General features: G+C 41.5%; 1 protein-coding gene across 3 annotated transcripts in view; it reads left to right on the top strand.

Moving 5' to 3' along the window:
* Positions 1-18,700, top strand: part of col5a1 (procollagen, type V, alpha 1) — a 127,290-nt gene that overhangs the window by 97,595 nt on the left and 10,995 nt on the right. For all 3 annotated transcript variants that reach the window (XM_057818117.1, XM_057818116.1, XM_057818118.1), the window contains exons 40-63: positions 1,848-1,937; positions 2,179-2,232; positions 2,548-2,655; positions 2,780-2,887; positions 4,232-4,285; positions 4,361-4,414; positions 4,492-4,599; positions 4,679-4,732; positions 4,813-4,920; positions 11,659-11,712; positions 13,625-13,732; positions 13,812-13,865; positions 13,946-13,999; positions 14,081-14,134; positions 14,215-14,268; positions 14,389-14,496; positions 14,574-14,627; positions 14,702-14,755; positions 14,926-15,033; positions 15,156-15,209; positions 15,280-15,315; positions 15,399-15,452; positions 15,533-15,800; positions 16,038-16,150. In XM_057818117.1, coding sequence (XP_057674100.1) covers positions 1,848-1,937; positions 2,179-2,232; positions 2,548-2,655; positions 2,780-2,887; positions 4,232-4,285; positions 4,361-4,414; positions 4,492-4,599; positions 4,679-4,732; positions 4,813-4,920; positions 11,659-11,712; positions 13,625-13,732; positions 13,812-13,865; positions 13,946-13,999; positions 14,081-14,134; positions 14,215-14,268; positions 14,389-14,496; positions 14,574-14,627; positions 14,702-14,755; positions 14,926-15,033; positions 15,156-15,209; positions 15,280-15,315; positions 15,399-15,452; positions 15,533-15,800; positions 16,038-16,150 — 1,965 coding nt within the window. The remainder of the gene's footprint in view (positions 1-1,847; positions 1,938-2,178; positions 2,233-2,547; positions 2,656-2,779; positions 2,888-4,231; positions 4,286-4,360; positions 4,415-4,491; positions 4,600-4,678; positions 4,733-4,812; positions 4,921-11,658; positions 11,713-13,624; positions 13,733-13,811; positions 13,866-13,945; positions 14,000-14,080; positions 14,135-14,214; positions 14,269-14,388; positions 14,497-14,573; positions 14,628-14,701; positions 14,756-14,925; positions 15,034-15,155; positions 15,210-15,279; positions 15,316-15,398; positions 15,453-15,532; positions 15,801-16,037; positions 16,151-18,700) is intronic.

The following is an 18,700-nucleotide window of genomic DNA, read 5'->3' as shown; positions in this document are numbered from 1 at the left end:
TAATATACTGCAAAAGTTAAGTCTTTTCCTTCATAAATACTGCATGTATAATTATAAATAGCAATTACACATAGAAAAACAAGTAAGTTATAAATACAAATTGGAGTTATAAAAATATAATAATAATAATGTAACAAATCGGGATCTAATGTGGCGGTAGTGTTTTGCATCTTGTTCCTGAACGCACCCTGGGACTGACGAGAGAAAGAGAGGTGCGGAAAAGTGGGAATTTTTACTTTTTCTTTTCATGTTGTGTTGTTGGCGACGGCGGACAGTAGCCATGTTGTGTTGCACAAGTTCTGTAATAAATGATTAAAAAATTGACAAAGCTGGCCATTTCCTTGCCGATGTTATTATAACAATAATAATTATAACAATAATAATAATAATAATAGTCGCCCTTGAAATTGTAGATGATGTAGTCCTTTCAAATTTATTGCGTTAACGGGCGGTAATTAATTTTTTTGGTTTAATCATGTTAAAATATTTAACGCATGCGCGGAATGACCCGCTCATGCATTGCTTCAAACAGATTACAATGACGCCGATTTTTGCACATTGAGAGCTGTTAAGAGGCTAAGAAAGGCGAGTGGACACAGGCGTTCGTTGGATCGCGCCGTTTATTGGCGTAAGCTTCGGCAACTCCTTCACAACAAACATAAGTATTATTTAGTGAAACCAAGACAAAAATAATATTCCTTTCTCTCAAAAAAATAATAATGTTCATAAAAAGAAAAGCGCTCAATGCAAAGAGAACTGGCATTCCCACTCAAAATAGCTATGCAAAATACACATAAAACTTAAGACTTTGGTCAAACTCTATTCAAACATTTCATTTAGCTCAACAAATACACTGGATGGCAATATTTAGTCATAATATACAAGCTATCAGAGGTCTCGTACATTGAAGTCAGCACTCAAATGACATGGATGGACCAGTAAACAGGGAACTACGGCGTCAGTCGAGGGACAAAACATACTAATTGGCTTGATTTTTAAGTAATTTCAAACTCGCCATTGACACCTTGTGGTGTATTTCAATCACTACCTTACGTAGTTAAAGACACTGTGGAAGAACGGCAGGGAGCCCGTGTGACGTCACCGCTTGGCGACGTCAACAATGGCAAGCTACTAGTTTATTTTTTGATTGAAAATGTTTCAAATTTTATTAAAACAAAAACGTTAAGAGGGATTTTAATATAAAATTACTATAACTTATACTAACATTTACAGTGGGGAGAACAAGTATGCCAGTGGGTTTTCCCATGGGCTTGGCAGTGTATCAAATACTTGTTCTCCCCACTGTATCTTTTAAGAACTACAAGTCTTTCTATCCGAGGATCCCTTTAACAGAAAGAATTTTAAAAATGTTAACGCCATCTTGTGGATTTATTGTTATGATAAACAAATACAGTACCTATCTACAGTATGTTGAATGTTTATGTCCGTCTTGTGTCTTATCTTTCCATTCCAACAATAATTTACAGAAAAATATGGCATATTATAGAGATGGTTTGAATTGCAATTAATTACAATTATTTTTAAGCTGTGATTAACTTGATTGCAATGAATTACCATTATTTTCAAGCTGTGATTAACTCGATTAAAAATTTTAATTGATTGACAGCCCTAAGATAATGTCAATGCGATCGTATGCAATTTTACCCCTATACGTGCAGTGAAGTAGAAAAACATGAAAAGCTAAAAGGTAAAATATTGCTAGCCTCAAAATATTACTTCGTTATTTTCAACTCTTACATTTGAAAATAATTGATTTTACTGTTAATTTTCTTGTACAATTCATCCCCATTTTCCGCATTTATTGTATCGTGTCTTCTCCCCCGCAGGGCGACCCAGGACCCTCTGGCCCCGCCGGTAAGGACGGCCCACCCGGCCCACGAGGCTTCCCAGGAGAACGAGGCCTGCCCGGCCCCGTGGTCAGTATCATCTTCTTTCGCAGTGTAATTGCATAACGTTCGTAGGCTATCGAAAGCCCGCCGGCGAGACCTTGCGTGGGCACGACGACGCGGTCCTGCCTTGTTTGTTTAGAACTCAGTGCACAAAGTCTTGCTCGTTATGTAACCTGCTCCTACTTTCATATCGAACCAGAAACAAACATTGTGAAGTCATAAGCTAAAGGACTGTGCTTTGTTGTGAAACCTTGGTTTGTGTTTGCAGGGGGCTCACGGTTTGAAAGGCAATGAGGGTCCGAACGGCCCACCTGGCCCAGCTGTACGTACCACCACGCATGACTTAATAACTGCTTCATTTCGATTCAGAATCAGTAACATCTGTGCTATACTTTTATTGTTTAAAAAATCCTTGACACTTACCAAGAACAGACCTTACAAGCAACACTTTGTATTAAGGCAGTTAAATGTATAAGGGTTATTTTATTGCATTATTCATAGTTTCTTTTAAATAACAAAATGAAGTCCTGGTGCTAATTGTATAACAGGATATTTTTAGCATTTTGTTTCCATGCATAAAGACCAGGCACTGGACACGGTCAAAAACGGAATTTGACTTTGATACTTTGTATGACAGGGTTCTCCAGGCGAACGTGGGCCCGCTGGCCCTGCTGGACCCACAGGTTTGCCCGGACGCCCTGGCCCCCAGGGACCCCCGGGCCCCGCAGGAGAGAAAGGCGGACCGGTAAGGGAACAATCATCTGAAGCTAGCTTTTACAGGCCATTTATATTTTTTAAAAAGAGCAAGCCAGGTAAGGTTCATACCGCTATTTCTTGAGTCTTGAAGACTTGTCTGAAATTCATCTCAGGGAGAGAAAGGACCTCAAGGCCCAGCGGGAAGAGATGGTATTCAGGGACCAGTGGGTCTGCCAGGACCTGGGGGACCCCCTGGACCACCGGGAGAGGACGGAGACAAGGTATGATAGGTTATTTTGTCTGTTTAAAACAAAGACTTTCAACTATGTGTCAGGTCCGGGCGATGTTATGATCAAGAATCAGAGATAAAAAACATCTTTAGGTCGATTTTGGCGATCAGCCGTGACATATTTAAGTAGTCAAACATGACGGAAATGCAGCTACTTTGACAAATGGTTTTCAAGCTGTTTATTACACTCCAGTTGAGGTACTGTAAAACTAAAGATACACAGAAAATGACACATACTGTATCTTAAAATACCAAATGGAAGCCTTTCTTCCCAAAAACTTGTAAGCTTAATGCTAATTAGGCCTGAACGATATTGGAAAAAACTATTGCTGCAATTTTTGGGGGGTTTGCGATATATTGCGATATTAAAAAAAAATATATATATATATATATATATATATATATATATACAGTATATATATATTTTTTTAAAGAAATTTTCTCTAGATGACTTGAATAGCTGTTTGGAAAGACTTTGGATGACTCACCATGACCACATTGTACAGTATTCAATCGTTTTTCGTGGTTAATAGGGACCAGAACCCGCCACGATAAGTGAAAAGCCGCGAAGTAGCGAGGGAGGCTGTGCATGCGAATTAAGCAGAACAAAGGTTTGTGGATTGAAAAAAAAAAAAAACTATCGCACGTCCTTGCGATGGGACATCGCGATGGCGATGTTTAGACGATATATCGTTCAGGCTTAATGCTAATATACAATGGAAGACAATATTGACACGCTAACAAAAATTAGCATTTTACAGTTTAATTACTTTGTACCAATGTTTTATTGCAAATTCTTTAAACGTATCATTTAAAAGTAACAATACAAAACTTGAAGGTGCTATATGGAGTTTGTCACTTTTTTTACTGGCAACTGCAACCTCCGGCTTAAAGTGTTACTACAGCCTGAATTAAGCATGTGCATGTCGAACATCCTTGTACGAGCACGAACATAAAGCAACGAGTGTTTGGCCTACCAAATTAGCACCTGAAACGTAAAAACTGCAAATGTAATAGTTCACTGTTAGTAGTAAGTCTTAAGTGGGTTAGAAATGTGTTTTAGACAAGTTGAGAGTAGGCCGGGATTCAGTGAAACAGTGCTGCTGTTGGCGTACTTAACATACACCAAAAATTCCGTTCTGTACCCAAAAATAAATAAATTAATTAAAATTTTAAAAAATATTAGATTATTCTTTTGTCTACATCGCGTAACTGAAAAAGAAAATGATGAATAAAACAATGAAAGAGCTGATTTTTCAGTCTGAATATTCACCAGTACTTATGTTCACTTGATTGTAAAAAATATTTGAAGTAATTTTTACGGTTCGTTCCCCAGGGAGAACTTGGAGAACCCGGCCAGAAAGGAAGCAAAGGTGACAAAGGCGAACACGTGAGTTCATCTGCTCCTTTACTTCGTACGTAATCATCTGTTATCATTACGTGACATTTGCCTTCAAATTGACAGGGTCCACCCGGCCCCACTGGACCTCAAGGTCCTGTCGGAGCTCCCGGTCCTGCAGTGAGTATATGAATTCAACGTACCGGTCTGTATTAAATTGGCAACTGTTAACATCTCTATTTTCTCCGGCTGTGCAGGGAGCAGATGGCGAGCCTGGTCCCAGAGGTCAGCAAGGTCTGTTTGGCCAGAAGGGAGATGAAGGATCCAGAGGCTTCCCTGGACCTCCAGGCCCAGTTGGGCTGCAGGTAAGAAAAATTCTAATTTTTTCTAATTTTACTGACTGGTGCCAATTTGACAGATTGATGAACTTGTCGTTTTCTGCAGGGTTTGCCCGGTCCGCCCGGTGAGAAAGGCGAAACAGGCGACGTTGGTCAGATGGTGCGATCACGATAAGCCGCCATACTTCACTAAGATTTAATGTTGCCGTTTTTCACATTGTCGTACCCATTTTTCCTAAGGGTCCACCTGGCCCGCCTGGACCAAGAGGCCCCTCTGGACCACCTGGTGCCGATGGACCTCAGGGACCTCCTGGTGGTATTGGAAACCCCGGTGCTGTCGGTGAGAAAGTAAGTCTTCTCACGAAATAGGCTTTTATTTCTTCAGCGTATTTGCACTTTTGTTCATCTCCGAAAGCTGTTTTCTCTCTCGGGAAGTTGACAAGTTTGTACCCTGCCGCGATTGGCTGTCCCGGAATTGAGCTCCGTTTGCAGAGACTGATTGTGGCAAATGACACTTTCGCTGCTTCGCCCTTCTTTTCCTTCCCCAGACGAGTGTGAGAATTGCAAACAGGCGAGCGCTAGCGTCCCTCGAGTTGATTTGATTTGAGGGGAGACTTTGTTGTGTGCAAATAATTTGCATGGCCGGTCTGTCGGTACAACAAACAGCTCGCATCTGTCGAGTGACTAATGCGTTCATTAACGTCATAAGTCAGTATTTGGTAAATAATGCCAGAATGTGGCGCTTCTGCTAGAGAAGCAGAAAAAAAAGATAAAATTGAAATATGAGATTTTCAAAATTGTTCATGCTGTATGAAAGGGTTTCATGACTACTATCTACTAGTGTTTCGCTCAAGACCACATCCAAGACTGGACCAGTATTTGACCTCAACCAGAAATCACAGAGACAATGCCAAGATTAAGACTTTAGAGAGTCAAGACCAAAAAAAATACAAAGACTTTTGGGGGTTGAGGGAAGCATAAGACAGAGACCAAGCATTTGCCGGTATGATTTCTGACCGTATGGTAACCTTAAGCCAAAATAGTTTGAATAAATTTTAAAAATAACAAAAATTACCTGAAATATACCAAATAAAATTAAAATAAATGCAGTCCTTTAAGTGAGCCTAAACCCACAGCCACAGCTCAACATTACCATCAGAACAAAAATAATTCAATTACCGTATTGGCCCGAATATAAGACGGCCCTGATTATAAAACGACCCCCTCTTTTTCAAGACTCAAGTTTGAAAAAAGACTTTTTGAACACCAAATTAATTTTTATACAGAAAATAATTACAATACATCTGAAACAAATGATTATAACAATATATTTCAGAGAAAAAGCATGTTACTTTGCCTCATTCAAATCTAATAAAAATATGTTTAAAATATGTAAACTAAAGTGCAATCTTATTCGTAAATGAATGGCTTCTGGTTTGTGAAATATAAATAAACCAATCTATTGTGATAAAACAACAAAGTTGCAATAACTGCATTAACCATCAAAGTGAGGTCTAACTGTAACTGTAGTCTTGAAACAAATCTGAATAAGGAAAAAGATTGCAATATAATAATGCAAACTGGTTGAACTTGAGAGTAGCTGAGATCTGTCATGACAGAACATCACTTCAATGATATCTGGTGCCATCTAGCGTCGTGAATGGGTATAATGTCTAGACCCCGAATATAAGACGACTCCCACTTTTTCAGTCTTATTTCAATACAAAAAATACCGTCTTATGTTCGGGCCAATACGGTATTTTCCCAATTATTATTTTCACTCTCTCTTTTTCAAAACAGACAGTTGCCAGAGAGAAAAAAACACTGCAGGTTTTACCACAGCTAGACACACTAAACATGCTAGAGTTAACTCTCGTAGCTGGTGGGAAACGTTCATGACAGTGTTTACGAACCTTTAATTTTGTATAAATGCAAAATCATATTGGAGGTATTGCCTCCTCGACAGCCAGCCTCCGCAAACATGTTTTACATGTCTGTTGACCCTACTCCTCTAAGTCGCAGCTGTATGTAACTTTTCTGTAGTCGAAGTATTCCCATACCAGCAATTTCGTTTTCTTTAATGGGGGATAAAGTTCAGGAATTTCACCTCCTCCAGCCATTGTGTAGCACACCTGACTCACTGACACTGAGCAACAACTGGCGGGGGAGGGTCGAGCCTTGCAGCTGCAAGCGAGGGGTTTCTCCATGCATTTTTGGAACATAAAAAATAGCTAATACTTTAGGGATGCTATGACGAAAGTTTTGCGGTTTACACCACCGTATACCTTGAAACTCGTAATTGGCACATGTCTAACAGAGACCAACTGACGTTGATAGATGTCCAATCCGTTTTGACTACAAGGGCTAGCTAGCAGCGATCGTTCATGAAACATGATCAATAAGTGCCAGCGATCCCAGTTGAAAGGGTGTTGATGTCCGTGGCTTTGTAATCAATTACACTTGATGAACTCATTTACTACCAGCCCAGGTATGTGCAGTATTCACTGAGTATGTGTTGTGGTGATGTCCCGATCTGATACGGCCTATTGTTGGAGTATCGGACAGTATTTGACTTGGCCACATGACAGCTAGCTAAATAGATTAACAGTCTCAAGGTCCAGATTACAATGATACAATACAAGAAAAAGATTAGAACAATAATACGAGAAAGAAAACTACAATTAAACAGCACTGGGTCTCCTAGCGTCTCACTTTTAAAAGGCTTTGATACGGGTGGGATTAAATACGTTTTCTTCTTCCCGCTCCTTTTCAAGCATGTAGTTAATGTGGCAATGTTGATTAATTTGTTTTGCTGTTCTTTTTTTTTATGAGTTGTATATGTTTTCTGTCTTGACAAGGAGAGTCATGACAGAAATAGACGAATATACGAAACGAACGAAGGCAACTATAACAGTGCTTCCAGAACCGTGACAGGCAGCGTGTGTCACTGAATGAAATATTAGTCAGGCCCAAGGCAATCACACTGTTCGAAACATTCAAACGACTGATAAAATTAAACATCAACATCTTTAAAACAATATTCACCCGAGCAGTTACAAACATATCTGAGGCGCTGCTCCATCTGGGCCTTTTTTTAACAGGATTGTGTCCGATAATCACGTGTGTTTCCAGAGCCATCATGCTTTTCTGCGGCTGTATATCAAATACAGTGGGGAGAACAAGGGTGCTTTGATTCTGAAAATATGACAGCGACTGTCAAAACGCTATGTAAAAAAAAAAAAAAAAAAAAAAATGCTAAACTGCCCCCCATTCATTTCAGCTCCAAGAAGAAAATAATCTACCAACATTAGATTTACATACACAAGTGTTAACAACAAGCATGATAAAGTGCTTGTGTAGCGTAATCCGTTTCAAGGCAAAACGCCTGGTCTCATTTATCCGTTCAATTTGCTGACATACTGACATGTGATCAGAAGAGATGGTTAGCTCTGATTGGTTCATGTTTTCTGGAACAGCAAAAAAAATTGCTTGTTGAGTTGATGCAACAAAAAAAGGGCAATGCAACATAAAATGGATCAAATCTTTAAGAGCAACAAAAGAGTTGAGGAGGCTTATTTATCATATTTAGTCTTATTTGCTATTATGGGGAGGTTCCGAACATCTTAGCTGTCAATGTGCACTTTGGACTTACAGTGAGGAGAACAAGTATTTCATACACTGCTAATGGGTTTTCCCATTGGCAGTGTATCAAATATTTGTTCTCCCCACTGTATATATATATATATATATATATATATATATATGTACAGTACTGTGCAAAAGTCTGAGGCAGGATACCTGCCTAAAACTTTTGCACAGTACTGTATTTTTTTTTTTTTTTTTTTAATTTATTAGGATCATGGAAGCTTCTGTTTGGGGAAAATATATACATACAGTATATCCTGTATATACATAATATAAAATATACAGTACTGTGCAAAAGTTTTAGGCAGGTATCCTGCCTAAAACTTTTGCACAGTACTGTATATATATCTTTATTATTTAAAAAAAAAAAAAAAGGAAATGTTTACATTAACTTTATTTGAATATATATTCTATGTTCTTAACCCGTAATTTCTGGACTATAAGGTACACCTGACTATAAGTCGCCACCCACCAAATTTGACACGAAAACTACGTTTGTTCATAGATAAGCCGCACTGGACGTAAGCCGCAGCTGTCCTCACTGTAGTATGGGATAGTTACACCAAAAGATATAAACCAGCAACACTTAATTTGACAGCAACATCATAAGACTGTCATAAGACCAAATGAACCACCATGAAGCTTTGAAACAATTGTCTGCAAAGCTTCATTGCTTCAAGAAGCTTCATTTGGCCTTCACTGTTCTCGCTTCATCCAGCATGCCTCCCATCATGCATTGCAGCGCTACAGATGTAAATAACAATCAAAATTCATGTTCTTTGATAATTATTTCTTCAGTTACTGCTCCGGTTGTTTCATTAATTGCTAGTTATGGTATATAGTAGCACTGTATTTGACAGTGGTGCCATAAGACTGTTATAAGACCATCATCATACCTATGACAGATGTCATTTTGTGCCAGCCGGCAAATTATATCACTTATGAATGGATGCAAAAGATCCGAGCTGGAAATAAATGGTGTGACATAGTGACATAGTGACTTAGTGACATAATTTGCCGCATGATACTAAATGAAATCTGTCATAAGCATTCATTAATGCCCATGATAGTGTCATGTCATAATTATGACGGTCTTATGGCAGTCTTATGACGCCGCTGTCAAATAAAGTGTTACCTATTAACCCAAATAAATCACCAAATAAGCCGCACTGGACTATAAACCGCAGGATTCAAAATGAGAGAAAAAGCGACCTGCGCTCTGTCGCGGGTCGCTGGCTGGGCGCCGGTGTATCAGCGGGGTGTCGCCTGCACTGGCGGGGGACCTTGCCTTGCCTGGGGCTTGGTGGGCCGCTGGGGGTCCCGTGGCGTGCCGTGCCGGTTGGGGGGCTGTGGCTGTGGCTCGTGGCCCGGGTGGGCGGGTGGGGGTGGGTGTAGGCGTGGGGTTGGTGATGCGTCCCCTCCTGCCATCCCTGAAGGCCGGTTGATGGGCGCGCGGGTGGCCCGGGGGACCACCCTGGGTCCCGGGGGGGGGACGGTGGCTCCTTTGCTGGGCGGCGGGAGGAGGGATGGGCTGCGCATGCCCCCCCCACCCCCCCGCCCGCCCTCCCTCCCCGGGCTGGCTGGGTGGGGGCCGTGGCCCTGGGTTGGCGCCCGCGTGGTTTCTCCACCCGTCTACGTGGCTGTCGCGCGCCCGGTGGGGCGTGCGTGCTGCTGGATGTGGTAGGGCATGCTCGGGTTGGGGGTTCCGGTGCCGGGATTGGCGATGCGGCGGCGTAGGGTTGGTCGCCAACGGGCTTACACTCTTAAGAGATTCACACGATTACTGGGTTCTAGATCACAGAACTGATTTGTGTACACTCTACCCCTTTCAATCACTTAGCTTATAGTCTTATAGACACCCCCACCCCCATTCTCCTCTTTCACTGGCCAATTGGCCCCCACATGGTGTAAACCGGAAATACATCTCGCTGACGATAGCACCAGCATATTAGTAACTAGTTTAGATGTTCAATGTATTTCTTGTTGTTGTTTGTGTATGTGTTTCTTTTCTTTCTTCTCTTGTATTTCTTTTCTTCTGTCCCCCCATAATCCCTTCCTGTTCGCTGCTTTGTCATAATAAAAAGGTATTTTGAATGATCACAATGGGAGTATGTCAGACTCTCCATGTGAAACATTAAAACTGTTCAGAATCCGGGCACTTAGACTTCTATTCTCTGTGTCAAACAGCTGAACAGGACAGGTTTAAAAAAAAAAAAAATTTTTTAATTTTTTTAAAAGAGGGAAAAAAGTAGCGGCTTATAGTCCGAAAATTACGGTAGTTAAAATTGAGATTTGGCATCTAGTATGTGAGGAAATGAGGGAAAATAAAAATTAGGAGATGGAGGTTGGAGTTATTGCTTTTATTTTGCAAATCATTGAAAAAAATACAATTTTGAATGAAAAATAAATAAAATTTCTGGCTCCATGGCGACCTTGACGTCGGGGAGTTCCGGCAAGAAATTCTAGCCACTTTCACCCCTGCCTATAAGGCGCACCGCAATATAAGGTGCATAGAATAGACGCTACAGTAGAGGCTGGGGTTACGTTATGCGTCCGTTAGATGAGTTGCTGTGACACCTAATGCAGCTCAAAATGATTCATATATAAGGCGCACCGGATTATAAAGCGGACTGTCGGTTTTTGAGAAAATGTAAGGCTTTTAGGTGCACCTTAAGTACGGAAAATACGGTAGCCTAGTACAATTTTTTATTTTTATTGTCACAGGTGGAAGATCGCCTTCACCCATCCTTCTACATTGGTGACCTTTTAATAGAAAAGAATCATTGGGAGAAAAAAAATGTTACAGACAACGTGACAAAGCTTGTTCCTAGTTTGAGATTTTCTGAAAACAAGGCTTTAAGACCTCCAGTGACAAAAAATGTGTCAGCCCTAATTTATTACTCCATTCCATATTGGAGGAGCTTACACAGAACGGCAACCTCCCAAAAGTAGACTTTCAAAGGGAATATGGAATTTGTCATGCAAAATTGCCGGTGCCATTAATACACAGAAAAATGCCATCTCTTACAGGCTTGTGATAGCTTGATCTTCTCCCCAGCGAAATGACAACATCACGCAATCACATCTCTCTTTGGGCTAATGACACTTCCGCCGAAATGGCACTTTTACGAGGCGGAACGTCAGCATAATAACGCTGCTGAGTAGCTGTCAGTCACGCTGGCACTTGGGCTGTTGTCAGCAGATGAGAAGGGGTCGGGCCCGGAGGGGATCTAAAGCGAAAAGATCGGGTCTTTAGTCATAAAAATGGAGATTGGCGTCATTGTGCGGCCAGCCAGTGGGTCGTATCGCAAGGGTTGGCATTATTAATTTCACCAGAAAACCCCTTGCCGATTAATTTAATGTCACAGGGATTTTTTCTTAAATGCCATTGTCGACATATCTTGAAATGTCTCACACCCTTTCTGCTTACTCTCTGTCCAGGGTGACGCTGGTGAGACAGGAGAGCCAGGTCTTCAGGGAGACGGTGGTCCACCAGTGAGTAGCTTTTCACCAAAATCATTGACGGTAGCTATGCATGTAATGCAAAAGCTCCCATCCATAAAAAAAAAAAAAAAAGAAATTCTCAATTGGGTCTCTTTGGCACGACGCCCAGCCTACATCATTTGACCTACTGACACCATCCAAAAATTGACTCTTCGCCCCAAAATGTGTTTTTTATGGTGGTAAAAAAGTGGAATTTCAAAACGCTACAGCAGGGGTGTCCAAAGCGGTCCCCAAGGGCCACCTTAGGTCCTGCTTTTTGTTCCTACCGAACGAGCAGAGACGGTTTAACTGATGATGTCCATGTTAAAACAAGCACTACCTGACTGCAATAAACTGATTACACTTGTAAGACAACAGATTGATGAAAAAATGTCTTGTTTTGTTGGAATGAAATCCAGCACCGACTGCAGCTACCTCTGTAAAGTTGACACCTTATCAGACGCAAATTTATATAAAATCATGTCATTCATTTGTGCAAATTTTTTTGTTTGTGCTGCTATTGTTTTTGAAATATTAACAATTCATTTATCGGAAAATCTGAGGTCAACCAGCCGCCTATTTTGATTAAAAATGGTGTCAATCGTTCGTGCTGTAAAAATTTTCGTTTGTGCAGCTATCGTTTTTTAAGGTATTGATTTCAAGTGATGACGTCACGCAGCCCCCCTATTTATTGCTAAATGGACCCGAAATTTCGTTTGTTCGTTTGTGCTGCTATCGTTTTATAGATATTGAGATATTAATTTCGAGAGGTAAGGCTGATGGAGCATACAAACTCTCTCAATAACAGAGAGGTGTCCCAACAACTAGCGCAAATGTTACACAAACGAACACCACCCCTTTGGGTCCATTTTGCAGTAAATGGGGGGCTTGAGATGTTAATTTCAAGTGATGACGTGACTCACAGCCCACCATTTACTGCAAAATTGACCCAAAGGAGTGGTGTTCGTTTGTGTAATATTTGCGCTACACCTCTCTGTGAACCGCGGGAGTTGGATACGGAAAAGCTACGAGTGACATCGTCACTCGAAATTAATATCTCAAGGCCCCCATTTATTGGAAAATGGATCCGAAGGGGTGCCATTTTGTGCTACTTGTTGGAGCACCCGTTATTGAGACCGTTGGTATGCTTGGTAAGCCGCGGCAGAGGTGCTGCGATCGACGTCATCACTCAAAATTAATCTCAACCTACCTATAAAACAATAGCAGCATAAATAAAAAAAAATTCAGTACAAACGAATGACATCATTGATTGATAAATTTGCATCAGGTGGGGGCTAACTTCACCGAGGTACTGCGGCCCAATAGCGAATAGTTTGGACACCCTTGTCCTATAGTTTTCGTCCAAAACACATTTAAAAAAATCTGAATATTGAGGCGCACTAGGCTATTATATTTCCTTCAGCAATAATGTACGGTTCTGCCAAAATTTGCCAAAAACTTTGCCATTCTTTTGTAATAAACAAAATTTCCCATTCATTTCCACTGGCCCTTTTCACCATTCCATTGACAGGAAGTGACCTGTGATTAACAGGAACTGATCTGTTAATAATCAGAAACACCCTGACATGCCCCCAAATAAACAGGAAGTGACCCCGATATCAATAGCAAGTGACCTCAATTGCCCCCATATCAACAGGAAGTCACACAATATGAAGAAAGTGAACCCAAAATGCCCTAAAATGAACAGGCAGTGACACGCTATCAACAAGAAGTGACTCCAAAATGGCTCAAAATCGATAAGAAGTGACCCAATATACCAAACACAGCAACAAAGCTACCACTGCAGTTTCTCCAGAAATTGCATTTTCCAGTTATCTAAATGTTTTATCAGAGCAACTTTCTTGGATCATCTCTATTCCATTTTTGTTGCAAGGAATATCCAACTGTGTTTTCATCATTTCAGGGACCGAGGGGAGAGCGAGGGGAGAAGGGAGAGGCAGGCCCAGCTGGTGCTGCTGGACCACCAGGACCCAAGGGTCCCCCTGGAGATGACGGTCCTAAAGGCAGCCCTGTGAGTGATCACGTTGTCTCATCTTTGGACTCGCAGTTTGTATGGAAATGGGCTTTAACGCGACTGTGTCCAATTTCAGGGTCCAAGCGGCTTCCCTGGAGATCCAGGTCCTCCTGGAGAGCCGGGTCCTGCTGTACGTTCGCCGTCTTACCTATGACTGAGCAAATCGTACTTATTTTGAATAAAATGTGGGGTTGTGGTCGTCTTTTTCAGGGCTTGGATGGCCCACCTGGTGACAAGGGAGATGACGGAGAGGCCGGCCAGGCTGTGAGTGCACTATGGTTGCCTGCTCATATCTTTTTAGCACATTGCAAGTTTCATATTTCATGTTATAACATTTCCATTTAGGGTTCCCCTGGACCTACAGGAGAGTCTGGTCCCTCTGGACCACCAGGAAAGAGAGTGAGTACACTCTTATCATGGCCTTGTTCCACTGACTCTCATATTCCGAGTCGATAATCATGCCTTGTTTTCCCATTTAGGGACCAGCTGGTGTTAGAGGACCCGAGGGAAGACAAGGGGAGAAGGGTGCCAAGGTAAAAGATGAAAGCACTAAAATGTAGAATTTTATTTTTTAAGTGTTTGCAAATAAAGAACAGCAAAACAAAAACATGAGCTGAAGCTAACATGTGTTATTTTGTGTCCTTTTTTTAAAGGGAGAACCAGGCTTGGAAGGTCCTCAAGGAAAGACCGGTCCTGTTGGACCTCAGGGATCGCCTGGCAAACCTGGTTCTGAAGGCTTGAGGGGAATCCCTGGCCCCGTTGTAAGTTTTATTATCGCATAAAATGTCAATTCTAGTTCCATAGGAGCCCGACATCACTGCTTGTTATTTGTGTCCAGGGAGAGCAAGGTCTACCCGGTGCTCCTGGCCCAGACGGACCTCCCGGGCCAATGGTGAGTTTGCTTTTTCTGTGATAGTCTTATTGTGTATATGAGCAGACTACTAATTACATTCTTTAAAATCACAGGGTCCTCCAGGCTTACCTGGTTTGAAAGGAGACTCCGGTATCAAGGGAGAGAAGGTGAGGCCAGAAATTGCAGCAGCAAAGACTAATGGACTCATTTCCTGGCCGATTGATCAGCTCTGTTGCCCGCAGCCATCAAACCATTAGAGCACCGGCTGCCAGTTAGATGTATGAAGGCGCTAAGATCTCTGCTAGTGTTATTGATAAGATGTGTGCTCTTTCCTCAGGGCCATCCGGGTCTTATTGGTCTTATCGGACCACCGGGCGAGCAAGGAGAAAAGGGCGACAGAGGTCTGCCTGGCCCAGCTGGAACTGCCGGTCCGAAAGGAGATAATGTGAGTAACAAAAAGGCTGATGTTGAGGGATTTACGGCCCATTGATCGGCAAGAACTTTGGCTAGGAATTAGCAAACAAACTCAACAAATCATTCTGTTCTGACTCCTTTGTCTTTCTTTAGGGTATTGCTGGTCCTTCTGGTCCACTTGGCCCACTCGGCCCGCCTGGATTACCTGTAAGAATCTAGATTGTTCTTACTGTAGTCTCATTTGACAAATTTCCAACTCTCAACTTTCCGTCCGTAGGGTCCTCCCGGTCCCAAAGGTGCTAAAGGCTCATCTGTAAGTTTTCTGAGGAACAAGGCACGGTCAAATAACTTTTAGACGGTGTATAATTGAGGGTTTCTTTAACTGCTCTTTGTTAGGGTCAAACTGGACCAAAGGGAGAGACCGGTACACCGGGACTTCCAGGCCCTCCAGTAAGTAAAGACTTTTTTACCAGCTAGATGTAAATTAGTCTGATGGTATCTCAAACAACTCTTTCCTGTCACCGTAACAGGGTCCCCCAGGCGACGTCATCCACCCACTCCCTCTCCAGGCCCCTACCAAGGGCCGCACGCGCAGGAACATCGACGCCAGCCAGATGATGGATGACGAGCCGGTCGACGCCAACTACAAGGACTACGATGACGGCATGGAGGAGATCTTCGGCTCGCTCAACTCACTCAAACTGGAGATCGAGCAGATGAAACACCCACTGGGCACTCAGGCCAACCCTGCCCGCACCTGCAAGGACCTGCAGCTGTGCCATCCAGACTTCCCAGATGGTTGGTAGCCGCTGTTCTGTAATCCTTTAGTTTTGCACGTATCGTACAGTGAATCCACGCGGTACCGTAGTACCTCGAGATACGAAAGCGTCGGTACACGAAAAATTCATTATGCGGAAAGTTTTTCGAACCTTTTTCGCTTCACGTTACGAAAAATTAATCAGCATACAAAAGATAATAACCGAATGCATTCCGCTAGTGTCAACTGAAACACGAGCCTCTTATAATTCTCTACAGGTGAATACTGGATCGATCCAAACCAGGGTTGCTCCCGGGACTCGTTCAAGGTTTACTGTAACTTCACAGCCGGTGGAGAGAGCTGCATCTTCCCTGACAAGAAGTCTGAAGGGGTGAGTCTGGTTGCTGCTATTTTTAGCCTTGGGTTCAACAGAGCGGGTAATACAACTCCAATGCTAGCCACCATATGACTTAGTACATAATCAGAGCACTGATTTTGACTGTAAATTGTGTTATTTCCACTCTGGTAATCATATTACCAGCCTCTGTGAAAGTGCAGCGAGGAAGGAAGGGAGGGTGATGTTCCTATTCTTACGCTCTCCCCTCCTAACATTGAGTAGTACATTTTCTTGGCTTTATTCATTTCCGAACAGGCCGGCATTGAGACAGAAACAATTTAACCAGGTTTTTGCTTCATTACGTAAAGACGAGAGCGGAGGCGCAATCTGTCTGTCAGCCGGGAAGGATGTGTGGCGGCCATTTTAATGAGGCCTCTCGCCAAGCCCCCTCTATCACCCGCACCCTAAACCCACAGAGGAATGGTGTTAGTTGCCTTAAGTCGGGAATAACGAAGAAGAAAAGAAATACAGCATTGTCAAGTCTTTGCTTTAGTAGTCAAAAACTTTCATGTCCAGTGGTGGGAAATACCAATACAGTAGTACCTTGAGATAAGAAAGCTTCGGTACACAAAAAAATTTATTTTACAAAAAGATTTTGGAAGCTTTTTTTCTCTTCATATTACCCTTACTTCATATTCATATTATCACTTGGGTAATCCCCTTTGCACGCTAGATATTAGAATTCCAACTCCTAACACCACAACTACGTTTGACTATATATGTAAACAGACAAATACACACCACAATGTGCTACACAATGCTCAAGTACATGAAACAAACAAACAAAAAAAAAAAAGCTTACACGCTATACTTTATCAAGGCACTAGCAATAGCAAGCAATGGCGACTGAAATTAGCTCATCTTTTAGCACTCTGTGTTTACTATGAGTAGAGGCGTGCGAAATTTCCGATTCTTAGATTATTCCTGATTTGGCCGTGGAAGATTCGAGAACGATTCACAAATATCCAAATTCCAATTATTGAATTATACCAGGTAAAGCGGAAGTAAAACACAGTCAGCGCGGTCTTTGGGACGCAATGAGGAATGGACCGAGAGTAAATATAATTTTCAACTCATGCCGCTAGATAAAAAAAAACAATCATATCTGACTGCGGCTGACAGCCGCTACAAACAACGCCCAGTTGCTAGTTGCTACAAACATACGGCTCCAGTAGATATCATATATATGTAGAACTAGATGCAAAAATGGCAGCCGAAGTCAGTATTAGAACATGTATTATTGAACAGAGATGCGAAATGACAGACTTTCCGGCGTAAGTAAACAGCCACCATCTTAAAGCAGTAGACCTCTCTAGAAGGCTCTGTTGTAGCGAACCTAATTAACTTTTTATCTAAATTACTCCTAAATCGGCAGAATCTTGTCTTGAATCTATCTTTAAATGATGAAATAGTTTTAAAACTTTGCTCAAAAGTAGACAGAAGGGAAATAATGGAATAACGGGAGCAATTTTAACAACTGTAACAGTTGATTCACATCAAATCAATTGAATGTAGTTTAAAGCTACTAATTCAGAATGGGGACTAGAGTTTTTTATTTATTATTATTGTTTACTGTTATATGTTAACGTGATACTGAAATAGTAGTTTGGTTTAGCCTGAGAGGATTTTTGAACAATTCTGGAACTAATGTACAAAACATTAAAAAAAAAAAAAAATTTTTAAGGAGGGGGGTGCATCAATAATCGTTTTATAATCGAATCAGAGCCTCTGAATCGTAATCTTAATCGAATCGTTAGGTGCCCAAAGATTCCCAGCTCTAACTATGAGCGTGAGTAATCATGTGATTACATCTGTAGAAAGAGCTAGGGGGCAACAAAGCATTGCAAATAGAGACAGGCAATCAGAGGATATGACAGCCAAATTTAAGGTGGTGTTTTTAATCGAGCTTGGTCCCAATTAGGCCATTTAAATGTAAAACGTGATTCATTATACGAAGAAAACATGATCTGAACGCCACTCAAATTAATTTCATAACTTGAGGTACCACTCTATGTCATTGTTGCACTTCGGTAGGTATAACTTGACTCGAGTTTTAATTTTCTGATTCCTTTTCATCATTACTTGACTGTATTTGAATACAGATACGTACTTTCAACATTGTGTTTTGCTTTATTTAGGCTTGTTCCATTTTTCCGTCTTCACGGAAAACAACACAGCGTAGTAAAAGATTTTAATAGAGAGACGTAAAGTCAATCCGGGTAAAGGTGGTGATTGATTAACCTAGACTTTAAAAGGTGGAGAAAGCCAGCATAGTGGCAACATGACACAAAGATGATCAAGGAAGAATAAAGGATGGTGACAACAGATTTGGAAAAGCACAATATCTCTAATTCATGGTCTAATTTGAGCGAATGATGATGCTGTCGGGTCTAAAAATGAAAGGCTAATCATTTTCAGTCATCGTGGGCTGATTTAGTGGTTTTGGTTACTCATTTATCAATGTTAAAAGCTATATGTGCACATTTTGATGGCATAAAAGTCAACGCTAGCCTGCTTTTTCTTCATAATTGGAATGCACAAAGG

This window comes from Corythoichthys intestinalis, chromosome 17 (assembly GCF_030265065.1).
Source record: "Corythoichthys intestinalis isolate RoL2023-P3 chromosome 17, ASM3026506v1, whole genome shotgun sequence".
NCBI classification, from domain to species: Eukaryota; Metazoa; Chordata; class Actinopteri; order Syngnathiformes; family Syngnathidae; genus Corythoichthys; species Corythoichthys intestinalis.
This window is presented reverse-complemented; position numbering and strand designations above follow the sequence as displayed.